General features: G+C 36.2%; 1 protein-coding gene across 1 annotated transcript in view; it reads left to right on the top strand.

The window, feature by feature from the left end:
- LOC117334152 (tyrosine-protein phosphatase non-receptor type 13-like) overlaps positions 1 to 26,291 on the top strand; it is a 53,034-nt gene that overhangs the window by 17,738 nt on the left and 9,005 nt on the right. The window contains 23 exon segments of the mRNA XM_033893623.1: positions 44 to 535; positions 1,813 to 1,833; positions 4,460 to 4,589; positions 8,788 to 8,881; positions 9,521 to 9,595; positions 10,132 to 10,300; positions 10,825 to 10,975; positions 11,315 to 11,429; positions 11,431 to 11,607; positions 11,807 to 11,857; positions 12,487 to 12,707; positions 12,997 to 13,088; positions 13,404 to 13,474; positions 13,843 to 13,922; positions 16,705 to 16,865; positions 17,179 to 17,238; positions 17,603 to 18,304; positions 19,482 to 19,596; positions 19,909 to 19,993; positions 20,600 to 20,693; positions 21,268 to 21,879; positions 22,256 to 22,473; positions 23,211 to 23,294. Coding sequence (XP_033749514.1) covers positions 44 to 535; positions 1,813 to 1,833; positions 4,460 to 4,589; positions 8,788 to 8,881; positions 9,521 to 9,595; positions 10,132 to 10,300; positions 10,825 to 10,975; positions 11,315 to 11,429; positions 11,431 to 11,607; positions 11,807 to 11,857; positions 12,487 to 12,707; positions 12,997 to 13,088; positions 13,404 to 13,474; positions 13,843 to 13,922; positions 16,705 to 16,865; positions 17,179 to 17,238; positions 17,603 to 18,304; positions 19,482 to 19,596; positions 19,909 to 19,993; positions 20,600 to 20,693; positions 21,268 to 21,879; positions 22,256 to 22,473; positions 23,211 to 23,294 — 4,070 coding nt within the window.

Below are 26,291 nucleotides of genomic sequence, written 5' to 3'. Positions count from 1 at the left end.
TTCATTTGTATAATATATTCAGATGATAAATCTTTATTTCCAGAAACTGATTCAGGATATCAAGCATCATCTAAAAACAATCGTCAAGATGTTGTCAATGGTGTTCACATACAGGATGCTGAAAATATATATGCAGGTCCAGGACAGACAGCACCACCGCCTTACAAGTTGACTAGTCGGTCAGATCTGAAGCTCGATTTGACCGAGTCCTCACAGACGGGTCAGTCATATCACTTGTCGGACATTACATTCTCATCCTCACAAAACAGTGGATCTGTGTCTCCAGGGGTAGCCCCTGGACAGAGAACTGGACATCTTCTCAGTCCAAGGGGCAAGCATCTGGCAGCATCCCACATGGGAAACACAGCTTACGAAAAATACTTGAGGATCAAGGAACGTCAGAAAAAACTGAAAGTGCTTCGGCGAGGTTTACTTGGGGAGGGAAGTGACGAGGATTCACCGATCACTTTGTCAGAGCGTGCCGATCATCTAGCTGACACCAGGTCCATCAGCTCGGGTGTCTCCTACAACCAAGGTAGGTTACTCTAATCTACATGAAGCATGCTTTTGATTGTACAATAGATATTGGCACAGGGTTGCTAGAATGTAGAAATTCAGGGAATGCCATATAACTTTATAGAATTTGTATTAACTTGTGTGTAGATGTCTCTGTCTGGTCTGAACTAACTCTGAAGTAGAATTGAAGGAATAAAATTTACAAAATATTCCCTGTACTGTTGAGGCAATGGATGACCTGGGTGTTAATGCATTAACCTTTAACTTCCGGGACCGATATTAAATTTCCCAATCCTAAATGCAAATGTAAACTTGATTTATTTTACAATAATTGCAAAACAAGTTATAACAACTTATATTAATCATGCCTGTTGGCCCAAATGGAAGCGCGAGGGGTCTTTCTGTGGGAGAAAACCGGAGTACCTAGGGAAAACCCACGTGGTCGGGCAGGTGACCCCATACCTTTTCATGTCCGATCGGGGAATCGAACCCCAGCCGCCTAGGTGTGTTACGACTGTGCCACTGAACCAACCAAGCCAGGTGATAAAAGTATGCAGGTCATTGCCTAACCACAAGAGTTTTCTCAGAGTTATCAGTTTCTCCAAGACTGTAGGACCTCTCTTGCACTTTGAACTCCAGCCTGACCAATTATGTTGAATGATTAGTATAATGTGATGAAACTGGTTTCATATTTAAATTGAATAAAAGTTTATTTCAAAATATGATAATACTAAAACCTAGGTCAAAATGAATACACTTTACAAAAATCACAGGTTACAGACAAACAGTGTGTAGTAAATTACAATTTTGAATCAGTATTTTGTATCAAAACATCTAATCAGACCTTCAGAATCAATTAATAATTAATTAAAATGTGAACCATAATTTAAAAAAAAAAGATTGGTTCACTTTGGCCACTAGATATACAATTATGGGTACATATTGGTATACAATTGATATACATGTTACACAAAGAATATGAAGAATACGAGGTTAATACCCGGTACATTAATATATTAGCGATGTGCAGTAAAAACATGAGTTTTATATATGAACATGATACATTTGACGTAGTCCCATTACTTTTTTGTAAGTGCTATGATTAAATTAAGTGTTATACAGTTAAAATAAATAAAAATTAAGTATTAAAAATCTATAGTGTAACTCTCTAACACAAGATTTGAGTCTTCTGCATGTTAGAATGGTTTTGATTGTTTTGATGATTGGCATTGCGTGAAAATTATATGGATTGCAAAACTATATACTCTATATTGGCATGGAATCGCTGTGTTACAGAAGCCGACCGGAATAACACAGGTAACACTCCTAACTGTTTTTATATACGCATGCTGCATGACACACCCTTGATGATAATGTGTTATATATTAATCATTGCCATCATACAGAATATTACATCATCACAAAATATGTTTATGTCTGACTGTAAGTATGTATATATATCTGTTTTCTAGGTTGGATGCCAACTTCTGCAATAATGATATTAATAATGTTGGTTTTCCATATTACAAAATATTTTTGTTATCTGCACTTCTGCCAAATGTTGCATTGAAAACTTGGAAATACATATTGCTTGCTCTAGGATATGGTGTGTTGTTGGCTGTTATGTTTTGTTACCCTATTGGGTTGTCCCCTATACTTCCCATACCACCACAGTTTCATATGATCTTACCATTTCTTAAATTTTCCATAGGATAATTAACATTATTGTATTTTTGAGGAAAATCTAGGTTAAGGAGCTCTATTTAGATTCAGTAATGCTTTCCTATATACGAGAAATCTAGATTAAGGAATTTCCTTAAGTTAATATAAGTAATATATTATGAAACTGGGGCTGGTGTCCCATCCTAATGCTTGGAATGTCCCATACATGTACCCAATATACTGAGTATACTCTCCTCCAATACCTGGGATTCCATTTCCTCCTTGTTTCTATAGTTTCGCTTTCCCATATTGACCAAGTTTCACCTCCCAAGAACTTGTCCCCTTCCAGTATACCGATTGTCCATTCTTATATATATATATATATATATATGCCCTTCCCATCCAGTGTAAACTCCCCATGCCTGATGACTGTAACACTAATTCCCAGTGACCCTCCCCTACTTGTAGCAAAATTTTCCATGCCAAAAGCGTATACCCCAAGGCCTTGCCACACTAGAGTCATAGTGTCCTTATACAAAGTATTTCTACCCCGCCCCATTAGTATTTCTACCCCGCCCCATTAGTATTTCTACCCCGCCCCATTAGTATTTCTATCCCGCCCCATTAGTATTTCTACCCCGCCCCATTAGTATTTCTATCCCGCCCCATTAGTATTTCTACCCCGTCCCATTAGTATTTCTACCCCGCCCCATTAGTATTTCTACCCCGTCCCATTAGTATTTCTACCCCGTCCCATTAGTATTTCTACCCCGTCCCATTAGTATTTCTATCCCGCCCCATTAGTATTTCTACCCCGTCCCATTAGTATTTCTACCCCGCCCCATTAGTATTTCTACCCCGCCCCATTAGTATTTCTACCCCGCCCCATTACCCCTCTTCAAAACTCCTCTTGATCCCCCTACCATACAAGCTCAGAGCCCCAGAACCTTGCCATGCATTAATCCTCTCTGTATTGCATTGGAAACACATTAGTTTTTGAATTGGCTTTGTCTAGATCATCTCTGCCATCTACAATTACATAATCTTTATGTATTACTTAAGACAACCTTAATGTGTATGGATAGATTGAAATGACATTCCCTCAGAACAAATTTACCATTACACAAGACAATTTTGGCTGGAGTAAGCTCATCAAAATTTATTCAGTAAATAGATTGCCAAATGCTATAATGGTTGGGATAAGAACTGTGTATTCCTTAAGATTTATAAATTATGTGTAGATAATTACTGGCTTGTCTTGATGATCATTATGTGCGTATAAAACCCCACCTAGTCTTATAAATCTTGTCTGTCTAAGTGATCACTTACAGAAACCAAATCTTTTTCAATAAGAACACATGTATATATTTATATGACCTGCACTTTAACAAGGGTTGTGATCATGACTAAAAGATAACATCCAATACACATCCATGCATGGTATATGTCCCGAAGAATGTTAAGACAGAGAAAACTACTCATTTTGAACAGGTGTGATACTACATGCCTCCATGTTGATTATAATGGCATATATCTGTACACATGATGGTCTCTCCCCCAAGTATGTCTCCCTACACATGTCATCTATATAAGCTACTACACAGTATCAGTACACACCTCCCACATATATCACCGAAATAATGTCAGAATTCTATCAAGATGACTTATCACAATAAGTACTGTTATAAATGTTAAATCCTTGGGAAAATATGTACTTAGTTATATTAGAGTAGAGTGGACCATGGTGACCTTTAACACATTTAATATGTCATTACATGGTATGTCATTAAAACATATCCTGTGAAGATAAGATATAGTGTATTGTTATATGAGTGAACTATTCTTCCAAGCGTGGCACTTGCTTACTGGTAAAATATTTTTTTAATTCAATTACTATTTATAATTTCAGGATGTTCTTTGAACTTTTATAAGTTAAAATTTATTTTGATGTACATTATTAATACCAATATCTCCAACATTTTAGTAAAAGTGGGTCATTTGAAATCCATATTGATTTTGTATCGATCAGTAAATTTAAATACCCCTGTCCTGGACTTCATTTTCAATAATCAATATATATACATGTATACATATATAGAATGTACTCTTGTAAACAGATTTCACTAAATTAAATATATATAATGTCACAATATTTTCACTTTTTTTTGTTTTATGATCAAGTACAAACATATAATTTTGATCTGAATTATTGAAATAATAGATTATGATGTCTACTACATGAGACACAATGACCTATAAACTATGCATGATTTGTTTACAGGTACCTACCTACCTGGGATACACATGCAGTATGGTTCAGAGATGGCCCTAAGGGTCGGTGGGAGAGACTCCGACAGAGAGAGCATTGTCAGCAGTGAATTCTCATTGTACCAGCAGGAATACCCATTGAGGTAACTGCACCCCCCCCTCCCCCCCTTCATTCTCTCCCCTCCCCCTCCCTCCCCCTCCCTCCCCCTCACACATAAACATCCCCCCTTCCCCCTCATCCTCACCCCCAGTATATGCCAAGAATCATAAACCTTGTATTTTGTCCCTGTCAGTATTAGGTGTGCCCATTCTTGTCTATCTTACACTTGCAGCAAAATGATATTGATAAAACTCACTGTCATGAGATTGGGCAAAGTATTGTAGTATTATACTGTGTAAGAAATCAGGTTTCTGTAATTCTCCAATATTTTAATCACTTTCCTCTACTCTTCCAAGCAGTGACCAAATTCACAAAGATTCTGGCATCGGTCCCAAAAATGTTGTAATTATCTTAAAAATAGAAGCTGAGCTGTCAGCATTGTGTTTGTATAACTGAACTTATCAGATGGAATTCAAAAGTTATCTGTCTGAACAGATACTGAAAGCTCAGACCTGTGGATTCAGTTGAAGTTCTGTTAAATCCAGTACCAGATCAAGTCTTCTGATTTCACTTTGGAGATTGCTTCATCAATCACTTTCCTATCTAGAACAGCTCATCTTTCATTATCCATCTGCCATACTGATCACAATGTATAGGATATTTTTTGTTGAAACTTCAACATATCTTGATTTTGTACAGTCTAAAAATATGTACAGTATTATTTACTATTAATGGTAAAAATAGCAAAAATTTTTAAAGGTGAGGGGATGGAATTGAAATGGTCACTTAGAACAGAGGGTCGCCTAATAAAGATGGTTGCTTGTGACAGATTCAACTGTAAATTAACATGTGATTAATAGGTAAAGATGACCATGATGTCTTACTGGGTTTATCGGTTTTAATCAAGAATGATGACTTAGTCTCGACATCATAGATATATCAGAATGTTACAACACATCTATATTAGATAGTGTTAACTCATTATTAAAGGTCAGAACATTTTATACCTTCTACTGAACGTAACACAGAAGTTTAGTGTGACTTACTATGTCTATCTTACAGTAGGCTCTATTGCTACTAATAAACCCACTCATAGATATGCTACTGGCCTTTTCATTGCCCAGCAATTATTAAACCCACTTCTATCTCTTATTCCAAGTTTATATGTTGCCCAGGCCTCCTCCCCAGTGGACTTATTACTGGATAAATGCAGTAATCTAGATCTATGTGTATGTAAATGCTTATTATTGAGCGCAATGTTTGTTTTGTCACTCTATTGATGTCAGTAGCAGAAACTATACCAACAAGGCTGTCCAGCAAACACAAGATGTAACAAAAAAAAAAAATTAAGATAGAGAGACATTTTTAGGAATTTTCATCTGATTAAATTTATTAACCACAAAGTAGCTTGCCAATATTTTTATAGGTCAGAAGTGTCTGCAGTATACGGTATAGAGAACATATGTGGTTTTGTGCTACATGTAATTTCCCCAGGGGTAGTTGTAGATATGATATATCTACGCCTGTCTCTTATTATATCAAACACTTCATGTATTGTATGTTAAGTTCTAATATATTTCACTGTGTATATCGACCACAGTCTAAATATTATATGAGATTTGGAAATTAAAAGGTCTATTAATTACATGTGTGTTTGGAGTGGCTGATGGTGATGAATATTTTACGTACATTACAGCTCTTGGTCAGGTATATGTGGGATACACAAGTATATATAGGGTAATACCCCATGAGTAGTCCTTGAGTATGTGAAATGCCTGGAATATATATATACCTCTTGCACCAGAGGGTGTTTTCCTCATTGCCAAGATTCAGTTGGTGTACCTCGAGCTCTGATACCTCTCACACCAGAGGGTGTTTCCCTCGATCATGACCAAGATTTGGGCGGTGTGTACCTGTGATACCTCTCACACCAGAGGGTGTTTCCCTCATGACCGATATTTGGATGGTGTGTACCTGTGATACCTCTGACACCAGAGGGTGTTTCCCTCCATCATGACCAAGATTTGGGCGGTGTGTACCTGTGATACCACTCACACCAGAGGGTGTTTCCCTCAAGACCGATATTTGGATGGTGTGTACCTGTGATACCTCTCACACCAGAGGGTGTTTCCCTCGATCATGACCAAGATTCAGATAGTGTGGACCTTTGATACTTCACACCAGATGGTGTTTCCCTCATTGCCCAGATTATATATGTTAGTGTGTTCACCCTGTGATACTTTTCGCACCTGAGGGTGTTCCCCACATTGCCCAGACTTTGGTGGTGTGTACATGTGACACCTCTCGTACCAGTGGGTATTTTCCTCATTGCCCAGACTTTGTTAGTATGTACCTGTGATACCTCTTGCACCAGACAGTGTTTTCCTCATTGCCCAGACTCTGGTGGTGTGTTTCTTGCTAACAATGGATATCTGCATGATAGGAAATGTGGGAAGTAAGACAACGTATCTGGCTTAACAGACACATGCATAAAAATGCGTGTGCACGAAGGTACGAAGGTACCGTTACTGTGAATAATCTGTGTGTTTATGTCGTTATATGATACCAACTGCATACTTGCTTGTCTAAGAGTATTTTGGTTTATCTCGTCTGGAAGATAAGGGAAAATACCAAAATATTGTGTGAATGGGGGAAAGTGATATTGCTATAATACTTTATGTTGCTAAGAATTAAAATGGATCCCTTGTGTTCTCACAGCTGTATATAATTATTTATACAGTACCACCAGGACTTAGGACTCATTATGAGTTAGCTGATCAGGTTTGATGTAGTTTATGATACTTTAAGGATGTATAGAAACATTCATACTATATAAGATATGTTGGCTTGCAGTATTGCCAGGATTTGTTCAGAAATAAAGTATTGATTACAATCTTGTTAGAAAACTTGCTGCTCTAAGGACTTAGAAATCTCCAGTACATACAACTGTTTTCAACTCTCAGGTAGATCGGTGAAAGGCTTTCCTCTTAGATTCATTAGATTCATGTCTATAAGGCAGGAAGTTATCCAAATTATCATTGAACCAACAAACCTCATCTCCTTGATGCTGGCACCAGATTGGACTGATGTCATGGTTGCTGTGTCTGTTAGATATAACATTGATTAGTAATGTACTGTACTGAATGCCTGTGTACTCATATAGGTACAGCATTAGGATGATACACCAGTGATTCTAATCAACACCATACCTTAAAATGATTCAGGCTTATAGAAATCTGGAAACTATATTTCCATTTAGTTGATTTATACTTGTGAGTTACATGTAGTTTTGTTCAGTGTGTGATGAGATGACTGTGGCTTGTATTGGTCAGGGTTGTATGGGAATGGAAACAAGTCACCATACCAATCAGACCTATAATTGACAATTAACGTTGGGGAGGCCAGGGGGTAGATAAACTGGTAACCTAGACATTCACTGTCAATTATAGGGAACAAACTAGAGTGAACATTTCTGTCCTCACTTTGTAGTTCACTTCAGACAAACTCTAGATCTAGTGCTACAGAATTTCATATACCTCACGATTGTTAGATTAGGCAGGTTCATTACTGTGTAACCTATGAATGAAGATATTATGATGCCAGCTAGTGTGACAAGTTAAGGAGGATAGTGGGGCGGGACCTACTGGAGAACTATATATACAGATTCTCCCGACTATGAGTCACACATAACATTGGGTAATGTTATCCTGCTGCCTGTGTAACACACTATCCTCCTATGTAGCTGGCTCCTGATCCCAGCACTGTTTATTTAACATTTAATAACCTGGCAAATGTCAGAATTATTTTTAGGTTCCCCATTGTGTAAATTACAGTCCTTGATATCTTTGATCATGTTGATAGAGACAGTGATGGTGTGACGTTTCATCAGTACGTATAATCTTGTATAGCTGGTATAAATACTATGAAACTTATTCCAAATTTATCAGAAGTAAAGCCAATAAAATAAACAGAAAAAAAATTAAATTACGTGTAATTGGATTTTGTCCAGGAAATGCAACAAAAAGTAATAAAATATCTGCAAGCAGATGAATTTTGCAGCTGTGCCTATCAATGGTGACGTAGATTATGTGTGTTGGAATGAAAATGATGCATTCAGTCATCCCCTAGTCCATAAAATGTGTATATTATGCAATTGTTTGATACTGATGTTGTTGGATGGGGAAAGAGAATGGCAAGATTGTCATAGAAAACATGTAAAATTTGTTGGTCTTTATTTACAGATCTACTGATCATGGTCACCACTCACTGCCGGAGAGGGGGGTCAAGGCCAAGGTCAAAGTTCCTCACACCAACACATCACCAAGGAAACCCAGGGTCAGTGAATCTCAGGGCTGTATAATGACAATTTGAATATGATATATAGGATAATTTAAGGCTTCCCATTGCATACCTAACATAGTTCATGAGTATGGCGGAATATAGATATTTAAGCTTTTAGTAAAACAGACTTCAACTTTTCAAAGAATCTTTCCTCAAGAACACTCTCAGGGGCTGAGACTTTAGACTCGAAAAAGTGTGAATTCATCTCTTAAATTTAATCTGTTGCTGGATTTTAATGAACATTTTATAAAATGATCCTCAGGTGATGAGGTACATATTATGTAAGATGATGCTGTACCAGAGGGGGTCCTAAGGGGGGCATTTAAAATCATGCAAATAATTATTTATATTTGATTACTACACAGGTATTTAATGATAGAAGGAACTTTTCTGCAATGTTCACGTTTTCTTAAAATAAGTAACACAATCATCGCTAAACTATTTTACATGTATACAAATTAAGTTGAAATACTCAATGTCCCTCTCATACACCCATGGGCCTCTCTTAATTAGATAACTGTTATTATATTATGTAGCATATACCACTAACTCCTCTTCCCCAACCCATATGAAATATTTGGTATGAGGTATGATACATTAATTGAAGAAAATGCATACACTCATTGTTTGCAGGAATATTATGGTCCAGAGTTTGTTCACAAAGCCAGCAAACCTATCATCCGAGTGCCAATTCCTTTACAAGGGGAGGTAAGTCTTAAAATGAATGAATTTAAACATCAGATGGAGTAACAAAGTTTTGAAACATATATTCAACATAGAAAGATAGACTCTCAAAGATAAATGCTCATACAGCTTGTCTTATTGGAAAAATCTCCCAAAAATACTGATTTTATGATAAGAAACAGGAGACTGTTTTCATTAAATTAAGAGGAAGGGGCCCTAGCCTCTGGCGTTAAATAGGAATGCTTATGGATTGTCAAGATCTCAAATACTGCAGCTTACCTGGGGATGAAGCTTACAGAAATAATTCTGGACACAAAAAATATTGTAGTAACTTGGATTCATGTTGGACTCTTATACTTAAACAGTCATAGCAGCCAAGGCCGACACAGAACAAAATGGATGATCTTTGTACTAATGTAATCTATGCACCCCAGCTACTACAACAGCAGTTTTTAGTAAAAAAAAGTGCTTACATTAAACAGATTGTTATGGTAGTTTCATGACAATAAATGTTTTCCTTGTCTTTTTTTTACATACATATTGTGTATTTATTTCAACAGAGCTTGAAGAATCCATCCCATGCGAGGCGGGTGGTAGTTGTCCTTCTGACTGGTCAGAAGTTGGAGGCCATGTGTGACCCCAGTACTACAGGTCAACAGCTGTTTGAGTCGGTCATCACACACATAGAACTACCTGAGTTCTTCTTCTTTGGTCTCACCTATGTCAGTGGTAAGGAAGAAAATATGATCAAATGATACACTGTGTACAAGAGACAATGAGGACATATTGTGTTTCTACTTCATACGATTTAGGAGTGAAAGAATTTTTCATATTAACAGCCTCTGGTATGTAAGAGAAAGAAATTGTGACAAGATTCATTAAAACTTTTATTCAAAATTGGAGCTATTGCAAGATTCGGTTTATCACATAACATTTTTGAACAAAAATTGTCAAAACAGGATATTAATTCTTGAATCTCATACTGATCTGATATCTAAAATGGAGATATTCTCACTCCATTCCTGTCTCTTTGGTGACATCACAATGTCTGAAGCACCATTGTGTTATCAAAATTAAACAATGTGAATCTACAAATACTTACTAATGTGGCCAGACTTTTTCCTCCTATTGTTATAATACTATCATATGCTATACTACTGACAAATTTTCTATGATTACTGGAAAGTTTACTTTGTATTATAGCATTTATCGATATATGTGTGTTTATAACCATGCTACTGATTGTGTTTTAGATGGAGAGCACTTCTTTGTGGACCCAGAGATGAAGCTGCACAAAGTGGCACCTGAAGGCTGGAAGGAGGGATGGAAAGGCAACTTGCCCACCATCACATTCACCTTATATCTCCGTGTCAAGTTCTACCCTGATAACATCCTCCTCTTCAGGTAAACTTTGTGCTTGACAGTCTTCCTAATTTAAGTTTCAGCTTTAGTTTATATAAGTATGTTTCATATTTCTTTTTCATTTTGAATTTTGTCTTTGCTTTTACAAGAAAAAGAAGGAAATAAAAGCACTTCCTGGTGCATACAGCTGTCACTTTTGTTATTAAGTATATACTGAACTCACTGAAAAAATACAAATTGTTACTCGGAACTTTGACATGTATGTATGTAAAGATGTGATTTATCCTACTTTCCATCAATGACATCTGAATGAATACCACTTTATCTGTTCCAACAATGACATATAGTTAACTTCTAAACAAACCCTGATTTTCCCAACAGACATCAGATCTCACGGCATTTGTTGTACCTACAACTCCGCCATGACCTACTTGAGGAGCGCACCATGTGTAATGAGGACAAGGCCCTTACACTCTCGGCCCTCGCCCTTCAGGTAGGAGTATGGAGACTATGACCATGACACAATGGGGCGAAACTACTTCATGGCAGAACACTACTACCCACAGAGGATAGTGAAGCGTGTTGGTGTGGGTTACATACGAGACAACACTCCAGACTTCCACCAGAGGACCGCAGGAATGGGTGAAACTAAGGCAGAATTGGAATTCATCAAGGTAAAGAGGCCTGATCCCAATTTGAAAATAAAAAAAAAACATTTAATGGCTACCTCGTAAATAAAATTTAGATGTAGAACCGTCAGGTAAATTTTAAAGTATCCATATACATATTTAGATATAAGTTTAAAAAGCATATATGTCGCTATTTTTACCAAATTTTATTGTTATAATTCATTGTTTTGTCTTCAATTTATAGATAGCACAACAGTTACCAGAGTATGGAGTCCACTTCTACAAGCTGTTGAAGGTAGGGATCATACAAACATGAGTTTCCTCACATTTTAACTTAGCATACAGTTAATTCTATATCGTTTGTGTGTTAATACCTTATATAGGATTTGACTAAGTTCAGGAGGGATTGTTGATAAATTGATTTAGTCCATCTCTCCTAGTAAGTTAGATACATTCAGTTAAAGCAGAAGGAATTCAATAGAGACTAATGACAATATTTTCTTTTTTTTATGCCCAATCATTTAATGTTTATTGTTGGAGGTGTTTATTGTGTTACCCATGTTGGTCCATCCTGTCCTGTTCCGAATCAATGGATAAAGAGAACCCCTCAACAGAATTGATTCATATTTGCACCATAATGTCTAACAGCAAATTCTACACCTGAGCACATTCTGATGATCATTTGTCAAATTTAAAGTGTCCTTTACCCTTTCTTCACAGTACACATTGTTGTATAGGAGAACTGGGCATTAATGTCTTACATACATTCTCTAATTCTGTTCTTCTTCATAAAGTACCTTTATATTTCTTATCTGTAAAATATCACAACTTATCAAAAAGACAAAAAATTAACATTTTTATCCTAATATATTTTCTGTGTAAGGGAATTGTGGTATATTTTCTTGTCATTGTTGATTTGCTCAGAACAAGAATGATACTACAAGTGTAATGTGGATGGGGATCACTGTCAAATGTATGGTGCTAGCAGAGAACCAAGGCCTACAACGAGCTATCGACCAACATTATGCATGGAACATGATCCAGAAGATATCATTCAACAAGCGTCGCTTCAGCATCCAACCCAAACCAGACCATGGTCAGGGCAAACCAACGAAGATGAATTATTACACCAACAGCTATCGCAAGTAAGGCTGGCACTAAATCTTTATAGACTCTTGGCCTGGTATCTTTCTAGGTATCACTGCAAATACTTGACCTTAACCAACCATTAATCTCATCCTATTTTATCCCTTCCAGAAAAATAAATAGACTATTGATATTTCTTTGGGGATTTTGAACCAAGTCTTTACTAGGCATCATGTCTTACAGACATTTTCCAGTTTGAAACCAACTGTTCAGTATACATGTATTCTACAATGTAGGAAGAGTCGTATTTTACACATCAGTGAAATTGTAAACAATGTTTGTTTTCAGGGGAAGATACTTATTACAGTTTTCTACCATGCAACATCGATTCCAGCTGAAGATGAAAGCCAGAGAGGCGCAGTTGGATGCCCAAGGTGTGGGTGAGTCGGATAATGTTACACGTCTTTCTTTATGTGTTGTTTGTAAACAGTTTAATTATTAGGGCTTTTACAAGTGATGTGGGTGACCTATAGCGACTTTGTATCTGTCTGTTTTAGCGAACTGTATAGCTAAGTGATCTTGTCAACAGTTAAATTCTTACAAAATAAAATTCAACAGATTGGCGCTCTTTAACTTTGATATATACTTACAGTCTATCTGAGCGATCAATAGATCCTGTTTAGAGCAACTAATATAATTAAAATCAATAGATTCATTTAATTTGTTCCTAACCTGGTTACCTGTATTTCCAACAGATCTGACTATGGATACAGATTCAACATTTGAGGCCCAGACTGCAGACTTGGAAGAGGAAGAAAGTCCACAGGTACATGTTGTAAGCTTAAGTATTTCAGTGGTCATCTTTATTTTAGCGATTTTGATGCTTAAGTCAATGAAATAAATTAAGTTTGCACTTTAAATTGAAGTTTTGTATAATGAAGCTGTTACAGATATTTTGTACATGCTTATTCTTTAAGACACCAATCTATTATAAATTGATGAAATGAAATTTTAAAATGCCTAAAATATATACCAGGTAACAGCTGACATTTAAAGGTTCGCATCATTAATAGTTCGACCAGTTTTAGCTTGTTGTCTAATGCATTCTGGTGAATATTTCAGGTACTTTAGGCCTACATTAAGATAATCTTACCCATGAAAAAGTTCAATAAAAAGACATCCAATGTTTTACAGGCAAGTTTGGAGAGTGAAGATGATGGACATAGTGCAGTGGTTGCTATGACAACTGACAGACAACCAATTCCATATTCACTGTAAGTAACAGTGTCTGAGATTCTGCATGGGTGTGTGATTGTATGCATCTTGCTGGTTAAAGCTTTGAAAGACAAAACATGTTAGGTGTTTAAAAATGAAGTAGAGACACCAATTCAACTAATTCATCCATTTCTGTCTCCAAAAAAAGATGGAGAATCTTGGTATGAAGGAAAATTAATTTTGCAGCAGAATGATCCCAGATTTCAAATGTCCATTGGTTAATTAATACTGATATACCTCTTCCATATGTAATACTAGCATGTCCTAAAGATTAGTTATGTTTTCAGTGGGTTTAGAGATCACGGAAGGTTTGTAGTTTATGTAGGCTGCTGTGTGTGTGTTTGATTTATGTCTGTAAACCCTGTCCCTTGATTTATCTCCATTAAACCATCATCTTCATAGTTTTGTCTCCATCATTCTTTTTTATGTTTCCTGTATCATGCTTTCTTCTGTGGAAATTTATTGAATCTGTTAGAAAAATAGTATACAGGGCACCACTAGTACTGCTATTAGGCATGATAAAAGGATCCCAGTCTGAAAATTTTTCCTTTGGCTGTTTAACTGGACAAAACTTAACATGATTATTTGATTTTCCTTGAGTTGGATGGGTTCTATAGATATGCATTATCATAAGAAAGATGCATTTTCTGCAATTGTGTTTTGTTAAAGAAAAACTTGACTCAACCCCACTAGATCCATCCCAGAGAGACACTTAATAAAAATATCTTGTTTCTTTTAAAAATAAGACTTGACCCTCCCCAGAAAATCCAATTTTATTAGAAAATACTTACTTAAGGAGACATATTTTAAGAGAATAACTTACTTTACCCAAGGTTTTCTGTGAAACAGATCAGCTGTTTATGTAGTTTATGAATTGGAAAGAAACTTAATATGCCACAATTTATACGGTAAACCTCGGGTTAGTTCGAACAAAATTAAATAAATATTGACGAACCTGTTCGAATTATGCTTCAGAAAAAAAGTGCTAGTTCGAACTATCCGAGTCGATATCGGCGAAAATCTCGGCAGTGTAAAATCATTAGACACAAACACATCCATTGTAAATCTGATACGTAACAACGGCGGCCTGAACAATGGCCCATTTATAAATAAGTCAAATGATAGTATTTTATTTAATTCAATGTTAGTTGGTCGTTAAACGTTCTTCATTTGCGATAATTATGATGGTTATTGCGCGAAGCTGCTCGGGCAATGCGTAGCTGAAATAGGCCCCAAAACAGTATAGTACACGTTTCGTTTGTAACACAAAAGTTAAACATTTGTACAGTATAATCTTCACATGGTTATATTTTTTATCTGAATCAGAAACTCGCTATATTATTGTAATAATTGGTCTCTTTGATACATCAAAAGCAGTCTACATAACCTGTTCGTTTACGAAAGCACTACTGTAAAAATAGGCGATATATGTTGCTAAAATTAGGTCAGAACATCAACATGTCTGCTTTTAAATATGCCCCGTCGTAGTATCTACCAAACATATTTGATACGTGCAAAATTATCCATCACTAATTGGAAAACCTGTGGATTGTTTTGACTGGATATGAATGCTTTTCACATCACTCAGCACGATCGGTCAGCCGATCCTTTCAACTTTACCGCAAGCGACACCTCGCGTGGCCTGCTTACCTAGCGTGAGGTCGCAGGTTTTCAGGTAATACCTTGATTGGCAATACTTAAGAGATGTCCAGTCACAGTTATTATAATATAATTATAGTTATATGTGAAAATACACGGACGATTTCTTAGTTTGCCATACAGCGCTAATGCAAATATCGCATGTTATTTATACATTGTCGGGGCCTAAATTTGCAATCAGCTGTCTCGTGCGTGGTGTATTTTGCAATGTAAAAAAACTGAATTAACGCTAAAATATTTGGCATATATTAAATCACAGACCCATTCTAATGATCACGCATTCAATCTAATAACCTAACTAAACGTGCCCGTTGATCAAATTTAAGTCTTGGCATTTTTTCTGGGCTGGTCGTCATGGCCGAGTCGTCGTGAGCTTTCAATGGAGTTTGCCAAAAAAAATCTTACTTTACGTTCTTCATTTGACAAGTTCGAACTATCCTAAATAGTGTCAGTTATAAACAGCCAGAGTTTGAACTATTACTAGCTAAAAAAATATTGTTTTTCTAGAAAACAAATGTGTGTTCGAACTATCCGCGTGTTCGAACTAATCAGAGGTTTACTGTATATGATTTCATCCTAAGGGCTCTTCATTGAAAGATATATCCCGTAAGAGGAATCCAGAAATAGAGAAATTCTATGCATATTGTGGATGCGAGAAATTGTGTATAGTACTGCTTGAATAAAGTCATTACTTTTGGTGGTTCCTGTTTCACAAACCTCGAGTCATCCTGTTGGATATAAGATTTACTGAAAGAGCCCTTACATAACTGAATGCTCTTTAAAACTATTTAATATAATCATGATAGTACATTGTATATTGATATCAACTTCATGAATAACTTTTTAACTAACATTTGCTTGGCATGGTATCTGATTGTTTAACATAGACTTTTTTTACATTATTTTTGCAATGAATTGTCATTAAATGCATGTTGAAATAATTCTTGAAATATGACTTGTAAATGGATTACTTTGTAAACTTAAATTTTGCATTTAGCATGCTTAATATTAATGGCTATGTGAGACATGTTTTTCCTAAGGGATGTCCAGGCTGGTAATGACTGCTAACGAGTATTTTCAGCATGTGTTGTATGGTTTACTTCTGTTGCATGTGTTGTGTAGCCCTCCACCATACAGGGCCGACACCAGTGTCAGCATGATGGACTTGCGCGAAAAATATGCATTGCCTGTCCACAAACGGCGTGGCCCTACGCATGCTGCATCCACAGGGGACATTCTTGAAGATATACACAGGGAGATTCCACATGAAGCTCATGTACTAGGTAAACAAATAGAGAGCTCAGAAAGAGCTCACAGGAAGCTCAGGTATTAGATCAACAAGTAGAGAGCTCACAGGAAGCTCATCTACTATGTACAGATAAACAGGCCACAGGAAACCAAATGTGTTCTTGGTAAATTAACACAGCAATACAGATGTGATTTTGCAGTATTTTTACTGAAATTTTCAATTTCTGTTTTAGATAAAGTTACTGGAAATGGTTTGATATTTGAATGATATGCTGGCATCTTTTTTTTAAAATAAATTACTATTGATATGATAGCATTGTTATGCTAAATGTGTAATTTTGCTCACAGGAATGACCACTCAATCCGTGGATTTGGTCGACGAGTCAGTGCTCAATGAAACTATCAGTGGTAAGTCACATACAATCAGCTGTATACAGAGTAAACTTTCAGTATATCATTAGCCATTTGTACATGACCCTAACATTATTACATGTCTCTCTGTCAACTTCTTCAATCTATAAAATACTACTTTTCTTTAATGCCTGGATAGATTTTGACCAAATTTGTTCTTGAACACCTTTGAGAAGTGGGAACTCAAGTCTGTATAAATAGCTGATCTTCGGAAAAAACTGTATGTTTAGGAAACTGAATGTGTAGTACATCATCACGACAAAGTTCTGTTTAGGGGATAAAATATGCAGTATGTTGTGAGGACATGTGTAGATGTATATTTAGATTGTTAAGATTTATAATGTGCTGTTAATATTTACAGCCACATTACAACATCGCCTGAACAGCAGCGAAGTGTCCCCAGAACAGCCTGACAGACATATCTTTGAGGTTGTGCTGGGGAAGGACCCCAACACAGGATTTGGAATCACCATTGTAGGTGGGGAGAGTACCAGTAAGCTAGACCTGGGTATCTTTGTCAAGTCTGTCACCCCAAAAGGCCCTGCCCAGCGTGATGGCAGAATCCGCCCTGGGGACAGGATCATAGCCATCAATGATCATAGCCTAGAGGGTCGTCAGCACCACACAGCTGTGCAGATGATCCGGGAATCTGGATCTCATGTCAAGCTTCTGATCTCCCAGGTCAAGTGTCCCGGATCTCTCCGCCGAAAAGAACATGATGATTCCATAATCCGGGAAAAACTCAGACTTTCAAATGCTAATCCCCATGATTTTCAGCTTTATTCACAAATATCGCGTTATTCAGATGATTTTCTTTCTGGAACAGAGGAAGAGGCTACTGAACTACCTGTTGAAGCAGTAGTTAATTCTAGTAATCATCAATATCATTCTCCATCGGACCAGTTAAACTCAGCTACAGTTTCTAACATTCCATTGAACACGGATACTAGACATAAGTATAGAAATCAGCAAATGACTTTGGCAGATGTGAATACCACATCTCAGTTAAACTCCATTCAAAGTGCAAAGGCACAAGATGTGGACCATAAAGAACACAGAGTTGGTAGGTATCAACCAGACATACCATTGTAGCATGTGTTTCTTCACTTCATATTGATGTACCAATAAAAAAATGATAAGTGACAAAAAACCTAAATATGAATTAAGAGTTATGAAGAATTTTCAGTGAAGATTGAAATACTGTAAACATGCATACTTATTTTAGCAGTAGTTTAATTTTAGCGCTTTTTGCGCTGTTTGTGCAGCACTAATCTTATTTTAGTGGTAGTTTAATTTTAGCGCTTTTCGCGCTGTTTGTGCAGCGCTTATTTATGAACAGTGCTAAAATTTTGAACTTAAAACTGAACATGTACATTGTACTCTTCGGCATGCTTTCAGTCCCGTTAGTTTTTCTCTTTGTATTGGTTGCTTCAGTAAAGAACCGCTCTGCTGTTCTGTAATTACAACCACTTCTGAAAGTCCCAAATACCACTAATTAATGACGCAGGGTATTGTCCAGTCAGAATTTTGCCTATTGATCACTTTTAAACCCTGTAATTTTTTTTTTTTTCGCCAGCCAAGACTAAAGACACCGACTCATTCGTTTACCGCTATATAACATCATTGAAAATTTGTCTTATGTATTCAGTCTTGTTATTTTTCACAAATGCCTGATGTTTGGCTTGATCCTATTGTGTCAATTTGAAAGAGCTTGATAATTTGCTCTGTGATGTTACGATAAATGAATTTGTCACTCGGTCCGTGTTTAGTCATTGGTTAATAACATGCTTTGATACCATTGAGGCAGTGGCACAGTCTTTTAAACATGTTTCTGACTGAGATCATAAGGATTGTTAGGTGACCATTCATTGCTGGAGGCGAATAATTACAAGTAATTTTAATGAAAACGGTTCACCATGCTTACCTGTAGAATATGTGTAACCTATGCATACATATATTTAGTGGTCGCATGTTGAGCTGACATCTAATTTTAGAGATTAAGATTTTCCGGATTTGAACCTCTTGACTGCACTAATTTGTGTCCATGCCAATAAAACATATTTACAGTTTTCTTTGTTTGCCCTAAAATTTGACTTCACTAAAATAAGTATGTTTACAGTAATTTTTATCATGGACATTGTCCTGTATGTCATCATATATAACTACATTGACAACTGATTGATACACCCATCAATGTTTTTCATTAGATGTTACCGAGTGAAATATAGTAAATATTTTAGGTGAGGCTGGGTCAAGAACAAATTCCGACCTTGGTGTAACTAATGGAGCTGTGAAACAAAGAAGTAGGCCAAGTAATCAAAGACAAGGGCAGTCGAGAACTGCCAGTACGGCAAGGTCAGTACAGACTTAATGGAAATTTTGTTCGTAGTGTTGGATAATTAGAAATAACACATAGGTCAAACAGGTAAAAGTCGTTGGTAATATCGTTATTATAAAGGGAGATAACTTGCACCAAATGAACAAAACACACATTCTTACTAAATTGAAGAGCTTCTTCTGCATGAAGATCACAGGACTGGGATGAAATGTAGTGATACTTCTAAAGATAGTTTGTTGTGATATAATAATTTAGGCCTCAGATTATTATCATAACCCACACTATATATGACATCCAATATTTAGGTATACTGTTAATCGTGATTTCAGTGAGAAAAGTGATGATTTCCAGCCTGGTGATGTGTTTGAGGTATTCCTGGAGAAAAAAAATGGCAGCTTTGGACTTAATGTAACTGTAAGTAACTGGGAATCTCGAGCTCATTGTCATACCATTAAGGGGAGCCATTGTTATTATTGTATAACTAGTAGATGTAATTTTAATATTATATATGTGTGTTGTTAGTGAAGATCCAAGGTACATGGTCGACACTCTGTACCCTTGTCTGTTTTTGTTTCTCGAGAAGCTAAGAAAGTGACCAGTCTAAGCGGTCATGGTTGTGCCCATGGGCAAGACACTTAACCTTACGTGCTCTGGATAGCATGTGACAAGCCTCTTATATCTTGTTCAGTGAGATAGTCACCAACTACTACAAGGAGATCCGCTTCAAAATGACGCTGGCTGTTCACGGGGTGATAAACTCGCAACAAACAAGCAAGCAGTGTTACTTTAAGTGCTTACATAGCGAGAATGATTATATGATCTCTTATTAATCAGATGTCTATGTGATGGAATTACCATATTCTGTGTACCAATTCCTAAAACATATTAGGAAAGTGAAAATCTATCAATTGTGTTATAAAACAGAAGGTTGAAGCAAATATTTTTAATTATTACATAGTGAATTTCGAAACATAAATTGTCTCGGTTAAGGGAGAGATATACATGTGTGTTGTGTTTCAGGGCGGTGTGAATACGTCGGTAAGACAGGGAGGGATCTTTGTCAAGTCTCTTATTCCTGGCAGTGCTGCAGAACAGGAGGGCTGTATCAAAAGAGGTATTTGATGATAAAATAGTTATTAAAAGTTTTCAATTCAATGGGATTGCAAGACTTGAATAAATAAATCCTTCGCCAAATCTTTCCTGATCAAATGTTTTGATGTGATTCTGAATAAATTTTCAAGTCATAGGAAAAATGTTATAACTAAAAGGAACGGGTTGGTGTAATTTGTATACAGTGTTAAACTATCTGTCCTTGGGCTGAGGGAGCATGCTTCTTTAGAAGCACAGTTGGTTTAGCCGGAGATTAACATGCAGGAGACTGGGACTCAATTCCTGTTGTGGTGCCCGTCAATATGGTGTTTTTATCTGTTCTTTTATATAACTGTAGATAATTATTTCACTGTTTTATGTTACAAATATTTAAAAAAAAAAAACTTCAAAATTTAAATGAATGCAAGGCCTACCCAGGCAACATTATAGAGTAGTAAGGGTTTTAAATAAACATATTAGTAAGTATGTTTAAATGTATGTCTATTTTATCATAAGTTTGATATTTTATACAGAATAATTCTCAAAAAGTGTGTTAAAAGACTAGTACGGGTGTTTACTATATTGTTGTCTGGTTACAGGTGATCGAATTCTGTCCGTGGACAGTAAGAGTCTCGTGGGAATGACTCACAAACAGGCTGTGGAGGCCTTATGCCATGCCCCTCCTATCAGTAAGCTGGTCATGGAGAGAGGTCAGCACCCCACATCCCGGGGAGTGTCCACGTCAAACAGGTCATCACCAGCACCAAACCCTCTACAAACCAGCAACTCAAACAAAGGCAGTCGTGCAAAGTCGGTGCCAGTAGATGTGATGCAGGTGTCAACATCAGTGAAAGATGGTGGTAACAAGGTCAAAAGTCGCAGCAGTTCAAAATCATCACCACTGGAAACTGGTAAGGTCAGGGGTCAGGCAAGGAAAGGAAGCAGTTCCAGGTCATTACCCATAGCAAATACAGAAGACAATGGTAGGGAAAATCTACCAAGAAAGAGTAGTAGTTCAAAATCCTCCCCCAGACCAGTATCAAGCACTGTGGTTACCCCTGCTGTCAGAACTAGCAAGAAATCTATGGACCTTACTATTAGTGAGGTGAGACCGTCTCACTCCTCTACCACCACTGGTAAATCTGATGCCACAGCAGCAACCAGCATGCAGGACACTGAAGGATCCCAGTACTACAGCTTTGATACTGCAGGTAGGGGGACTAATAACCTTAAATTGTACATCCTCATTTGGTGATTTGATGGTACAGTAGTAATATACTTGCCTTTCACCTGATCTGCAATGAAAAGTAATGGGGTCACCTGTCCGGCGATGTTGGTTTTCTACTGGTATTTTGGTTTTCTCTCATAATGAGACCCATTGCAGTATTCCCCCGGGGCCAACAAGAGCGATAAGCATGAAATGATTGAACTTGTTTCCCAATGTAAGCTTAGATAAATAAAGTTTATAGATAACAAACATTTTCTTAGCCTCGGCTCAAGTTCCACGTCATTTGCAAAAAAAAAATTTTTTTTAAATCCAGATCGCAAGATACTTTAAATCTAATAGTTGATCATTGCCTGTTGTAGAAGACCAGTTTACTGTGGATTTGGAACGAGGCAGTAGTGGGCTGGGCTTCAGCGTACAAAATGCCAGAGACCTTTACCCCACACCCAATACCTCAGACAGCTTCCTATGTATCAAGAAAGTATTCCCTATTGGTCCTGCTGCTGAGAGTGGAAAGATTAAATCTGGAGATGTGATCCTGGAGGTGAATAGGAATTCAGTGAAAGGCCTAAGTTTGCCCGTAAGTATTTCATGATTTCGTAGTCAAGCATTATCTGTAAGGAAATGATGCACTCCTCATTCTGGTACATTGTCAACTGATATCTGCGAATGTATGAGAGGTGACATTTATGAATGATAGATATTTTCAAAAGTGGAGCAGTTACTATATTTCATGTTTTTATGACAGTAGTAATTGACAAATTACCAGAGATTAGGAGTGCATCGTTTACTTGTTAGTAGGTGTGGTACTAAATGACATTTGACTAGTCAGTCCTTGTAGATATTATAAATAGCTTCAGTTCATAACAAGTAAATATCCTCCCGTATACAAATGATATATTTCTTCATTTAAATTGATCTTTGATGCAAGTAATTCTTTTCATTTAACATTTCATTTTACATCCTAGATCGTTTTTGTTTAAAAATTCAGTGTTCACAGGAAACAGGCCCAACTGACCATACTAATTTTTGTTTTGTTTTTAATGTCTGAATGAGTTTTACCACTAAGCATGTGGACATGGTATGTTTCACATTTTAGATAATGGCTTTATTTTATGGAACATTTTCCTGCATGAATTTTATTTTCAAACTAAAGGTTATGGTTATTTTTTGTGGTTTTGGAAATAGTACTTCAGAGTGTTAAAATTAACACTGTTTTGTTTCGGATTGGTACTTAAAGAAATACAACTGTTGTAAGTACAGAATAGTGTAGCAATAGGAGAATGGAATACATGTGGCATGGTGATTACATTGCAGGAGACTTTAGCAACACTGCGGGCAGCCGCAGCACACGTCACTTTGTTGATGTGGCGGCCTAACCAGCGGCCCCCCGGGCCAGTAGTAAGTACGACAACCATTGGGTTTGCTGTGACTCTAGACGCTGTTGATGCTGCAGTTTTATAGTCATCTACTTAATCATCGCTGAATTCATCTACTGTATATCATCATGCACCTCATAATCATCTACCATGTCATTTACTTTTCTCACCTACCATATCATTGCTACATTTATCTACTACAGTTTATAAACGACACTACTAAGTTTATCTACTATTAATATACCCTTTTTAATTCTATACAAAAATAACACATTGAATTTATTATACCCTTGCCTTTGCAATGACTCTCTGTCTGAAGAGTTAGTCAGCTATCAGCCATGTTAGTAAAAAACTAATTGAAAATAGTCAGCTATCAGTTATATGTTAGTAAAAAACTAATTTGAAAATACCTTGTAGATATTACTACTCCCACTGTTATTTTCATTACTTCCTTGTGAAAATAGCTGAATCAACCAAATTGCTATATCCATCCTATTAGTCCCCTACTGGTGAAACCTTGAGAACTATAGGTTTCCTTTCTATCTGTCATGTATGTATGTACTTAATGCCAAAGTTTGTCAACACTCAAGCAAAAAGGAAAGTTTTGTTGTCGCCAACAAGGCTTATTTATTTGTCTTTGTATATAATTATGAGGAAATGAATTTGATTTCAGACATATCCTTCAAATAAACAAAAACAAATTCAAGAAGCGTAATCATTACAGAGCAGGGGACTATAAGATTTAATTATTGGAACCCATAAATAATTAAATACACATTGTAATGGTCAGAATTTAGCCTCATTTAAAGTTGGGATTATTTTTACCTTTATTGCACCTTCCCTGAACTTTCACTTCATTAACAAATCTAATTAGTAACCTACACATGTGTGTACGTCTGTGCTCTCTGCATAAAAAAGGCACTTAATATGTAATAGTGATATCATTACTATGGGGCTTGTGATATATTACTACATCATATGCTTCAAAGTTTTACAATAACACAAATGTATACACATGCTTGGAAAAAATACTGAATAACAAGGTCTGCTGGAGGGACATATACTGAAAGCATGCTGGAGGGACAAATACCGAAAGCATGCTGGAGGGACAAATACTGAAAGCATGCTGGAGGGACAAGTACTGAAAACATGCTGGAGGGACAAATTGAATACATGTACTGGACAGCAAATGTCGTGTATTCATTGGTAGACATACCTGTAGTATGTAATGCACAGGATTTCTCAAGCAAGCTGCATGAATATTATATACTTGGTACTTTATTATCAGACAGCAGGTTAATTCAATACAAGCTCTGTGGGATTCTTCAAAATATTTTCGTGCATGCATCCTCTTGATACACACAACTTTTCCTATATTAGATAATATTTCATTACCTGGTGTATTGAAAGCATGGATACCATTTACATGTATTGAAGGACCTGAAGTGGTACCGGTATTATATTGCAGATACTTCTAAGGTATCAACATCACTTCAGTATTTTAGGTATTCACATTTGACAAGATATAAAAACAAATATATTCACTGTTATCATTATGTGCATACAAACAAATAAGTTGTACAATATACATGTCAAGTTTCTTAAATCATTCAAATGAGACGTGAAATCTGTATCATTAACATAGAATTTGTGTTTAAATGTATCCAGTTGTATATTAAGGAATTTTTTTTTATTTGGTAAAGTGAAAAATTCAAGTTAGATATTTGATATGATTTTAATTGATATTTGTTTGTTTTCAGATTATAAAGGAACTGATTCTAAATTAAAATGTTTCATTCATTAAATTTATTTTCTAATTATACTCACACTCGAGTAGGGAGTTTAGTATGAAACCATTTTGTCGGTTCTAAATTGGATTTGATTTTAGTGGTAATCATGCAGATAAAACGTCACACAGGACTACATCTTAAAGTGAAAAGTTTGTACACAGGACATCTTCCAAAGCCCTCAACAAATTTAGTTTATCATGTCCTGATAAGATTGTGTTGTGTTTTAAATGAAAAGCTGGTATACATGATCTATAGTCCAAATGATTCTGATATACGTTTTAATATATTGCTATGGGCAGACAATAGACTATCATCCGTCCCTAGCAGTACATATATTAAAGCCGATAGATTGATCCATTTGGACAAGTATACATATCATGAACTCAAAAACAGGTTTAATTTGTATTCACATTCACCAATATTATAGAAAATATCAAGTTTTACACATGATAAGGTTTTGAGGTGATAAGTTTTGAGGTGAAAGAACTTTTCACACGAAATTTAATTGGAGGTCTTTATTCAGGGTGACAGAGAGAAGATCACACTTGACTATTTTAGGCTTGTCTTTCACATCCGACCTGTCCCAAACTAATGTCATCACTTTAGTGGCTTCATTTCTGTAGGACTTTTTATTGAACTTTATATAAATGTCTAGTTAGAAAACTTAGAATACTTTTGATTAGTTAATGTTTCCGGGTATCAATGTTGCTATGTACAAATTAAAAGTCACTCAATTTGCATGGGGTGGGCACTTTTGTTTTTTAGACATTTTCTAGCATGCTTCTTGTTTGCTTTTTGAGCCTTTTTTTTCATTTAAAGGCACTGACTAATTTAAAATTTCTATATTTTTTTTCTCTCTGATAATTAAAGCTACTTAACACTAATTTTGCACATAATTTCATAAATATATTACGAGAATTAGGTACATATTGGGAGGTTTATTTATGGGAGACACATTTAGGATATTTTTCTGGGAATATTAATTAAAAAGGTATTACAATTCTAGGAATAGGCTCACTATAGGAACAAAATTGATGCATTTGTTGTACAAGATTAGCTAATGTTGTTGTTTGTATACCTGGTAGATGAAAAATTATGATGATAATTAGCTTTTTGTTAAACTTCATTTTCAGCTCACCTGGAAAAGAAAAATCATACCATCAACTTTTTCATTAATCAATGCTTGTCTATAGGCAACAAGTATTTTTGGCTGATAGGGTCTAGTTGTA

The sequence above is a fragment of the Pecten maximus genome, chromosome 1 (assembly GCF_902652985.1).
Source record: "Pecten maximus chromosome 1, xPecMax1.1, whole genome shotgun sequence".
NCBI classification, from domain to species: Eukaryota; Metazoa; Mollusca; class Bivalvia; order Pectinida; family Pectinidae; genus Pecten; species Pecten maximus.
Note: the sequence above shows the minus strand (reverse complement) of the source record. Positions and strands in the feature narration are given on the sequence as shown.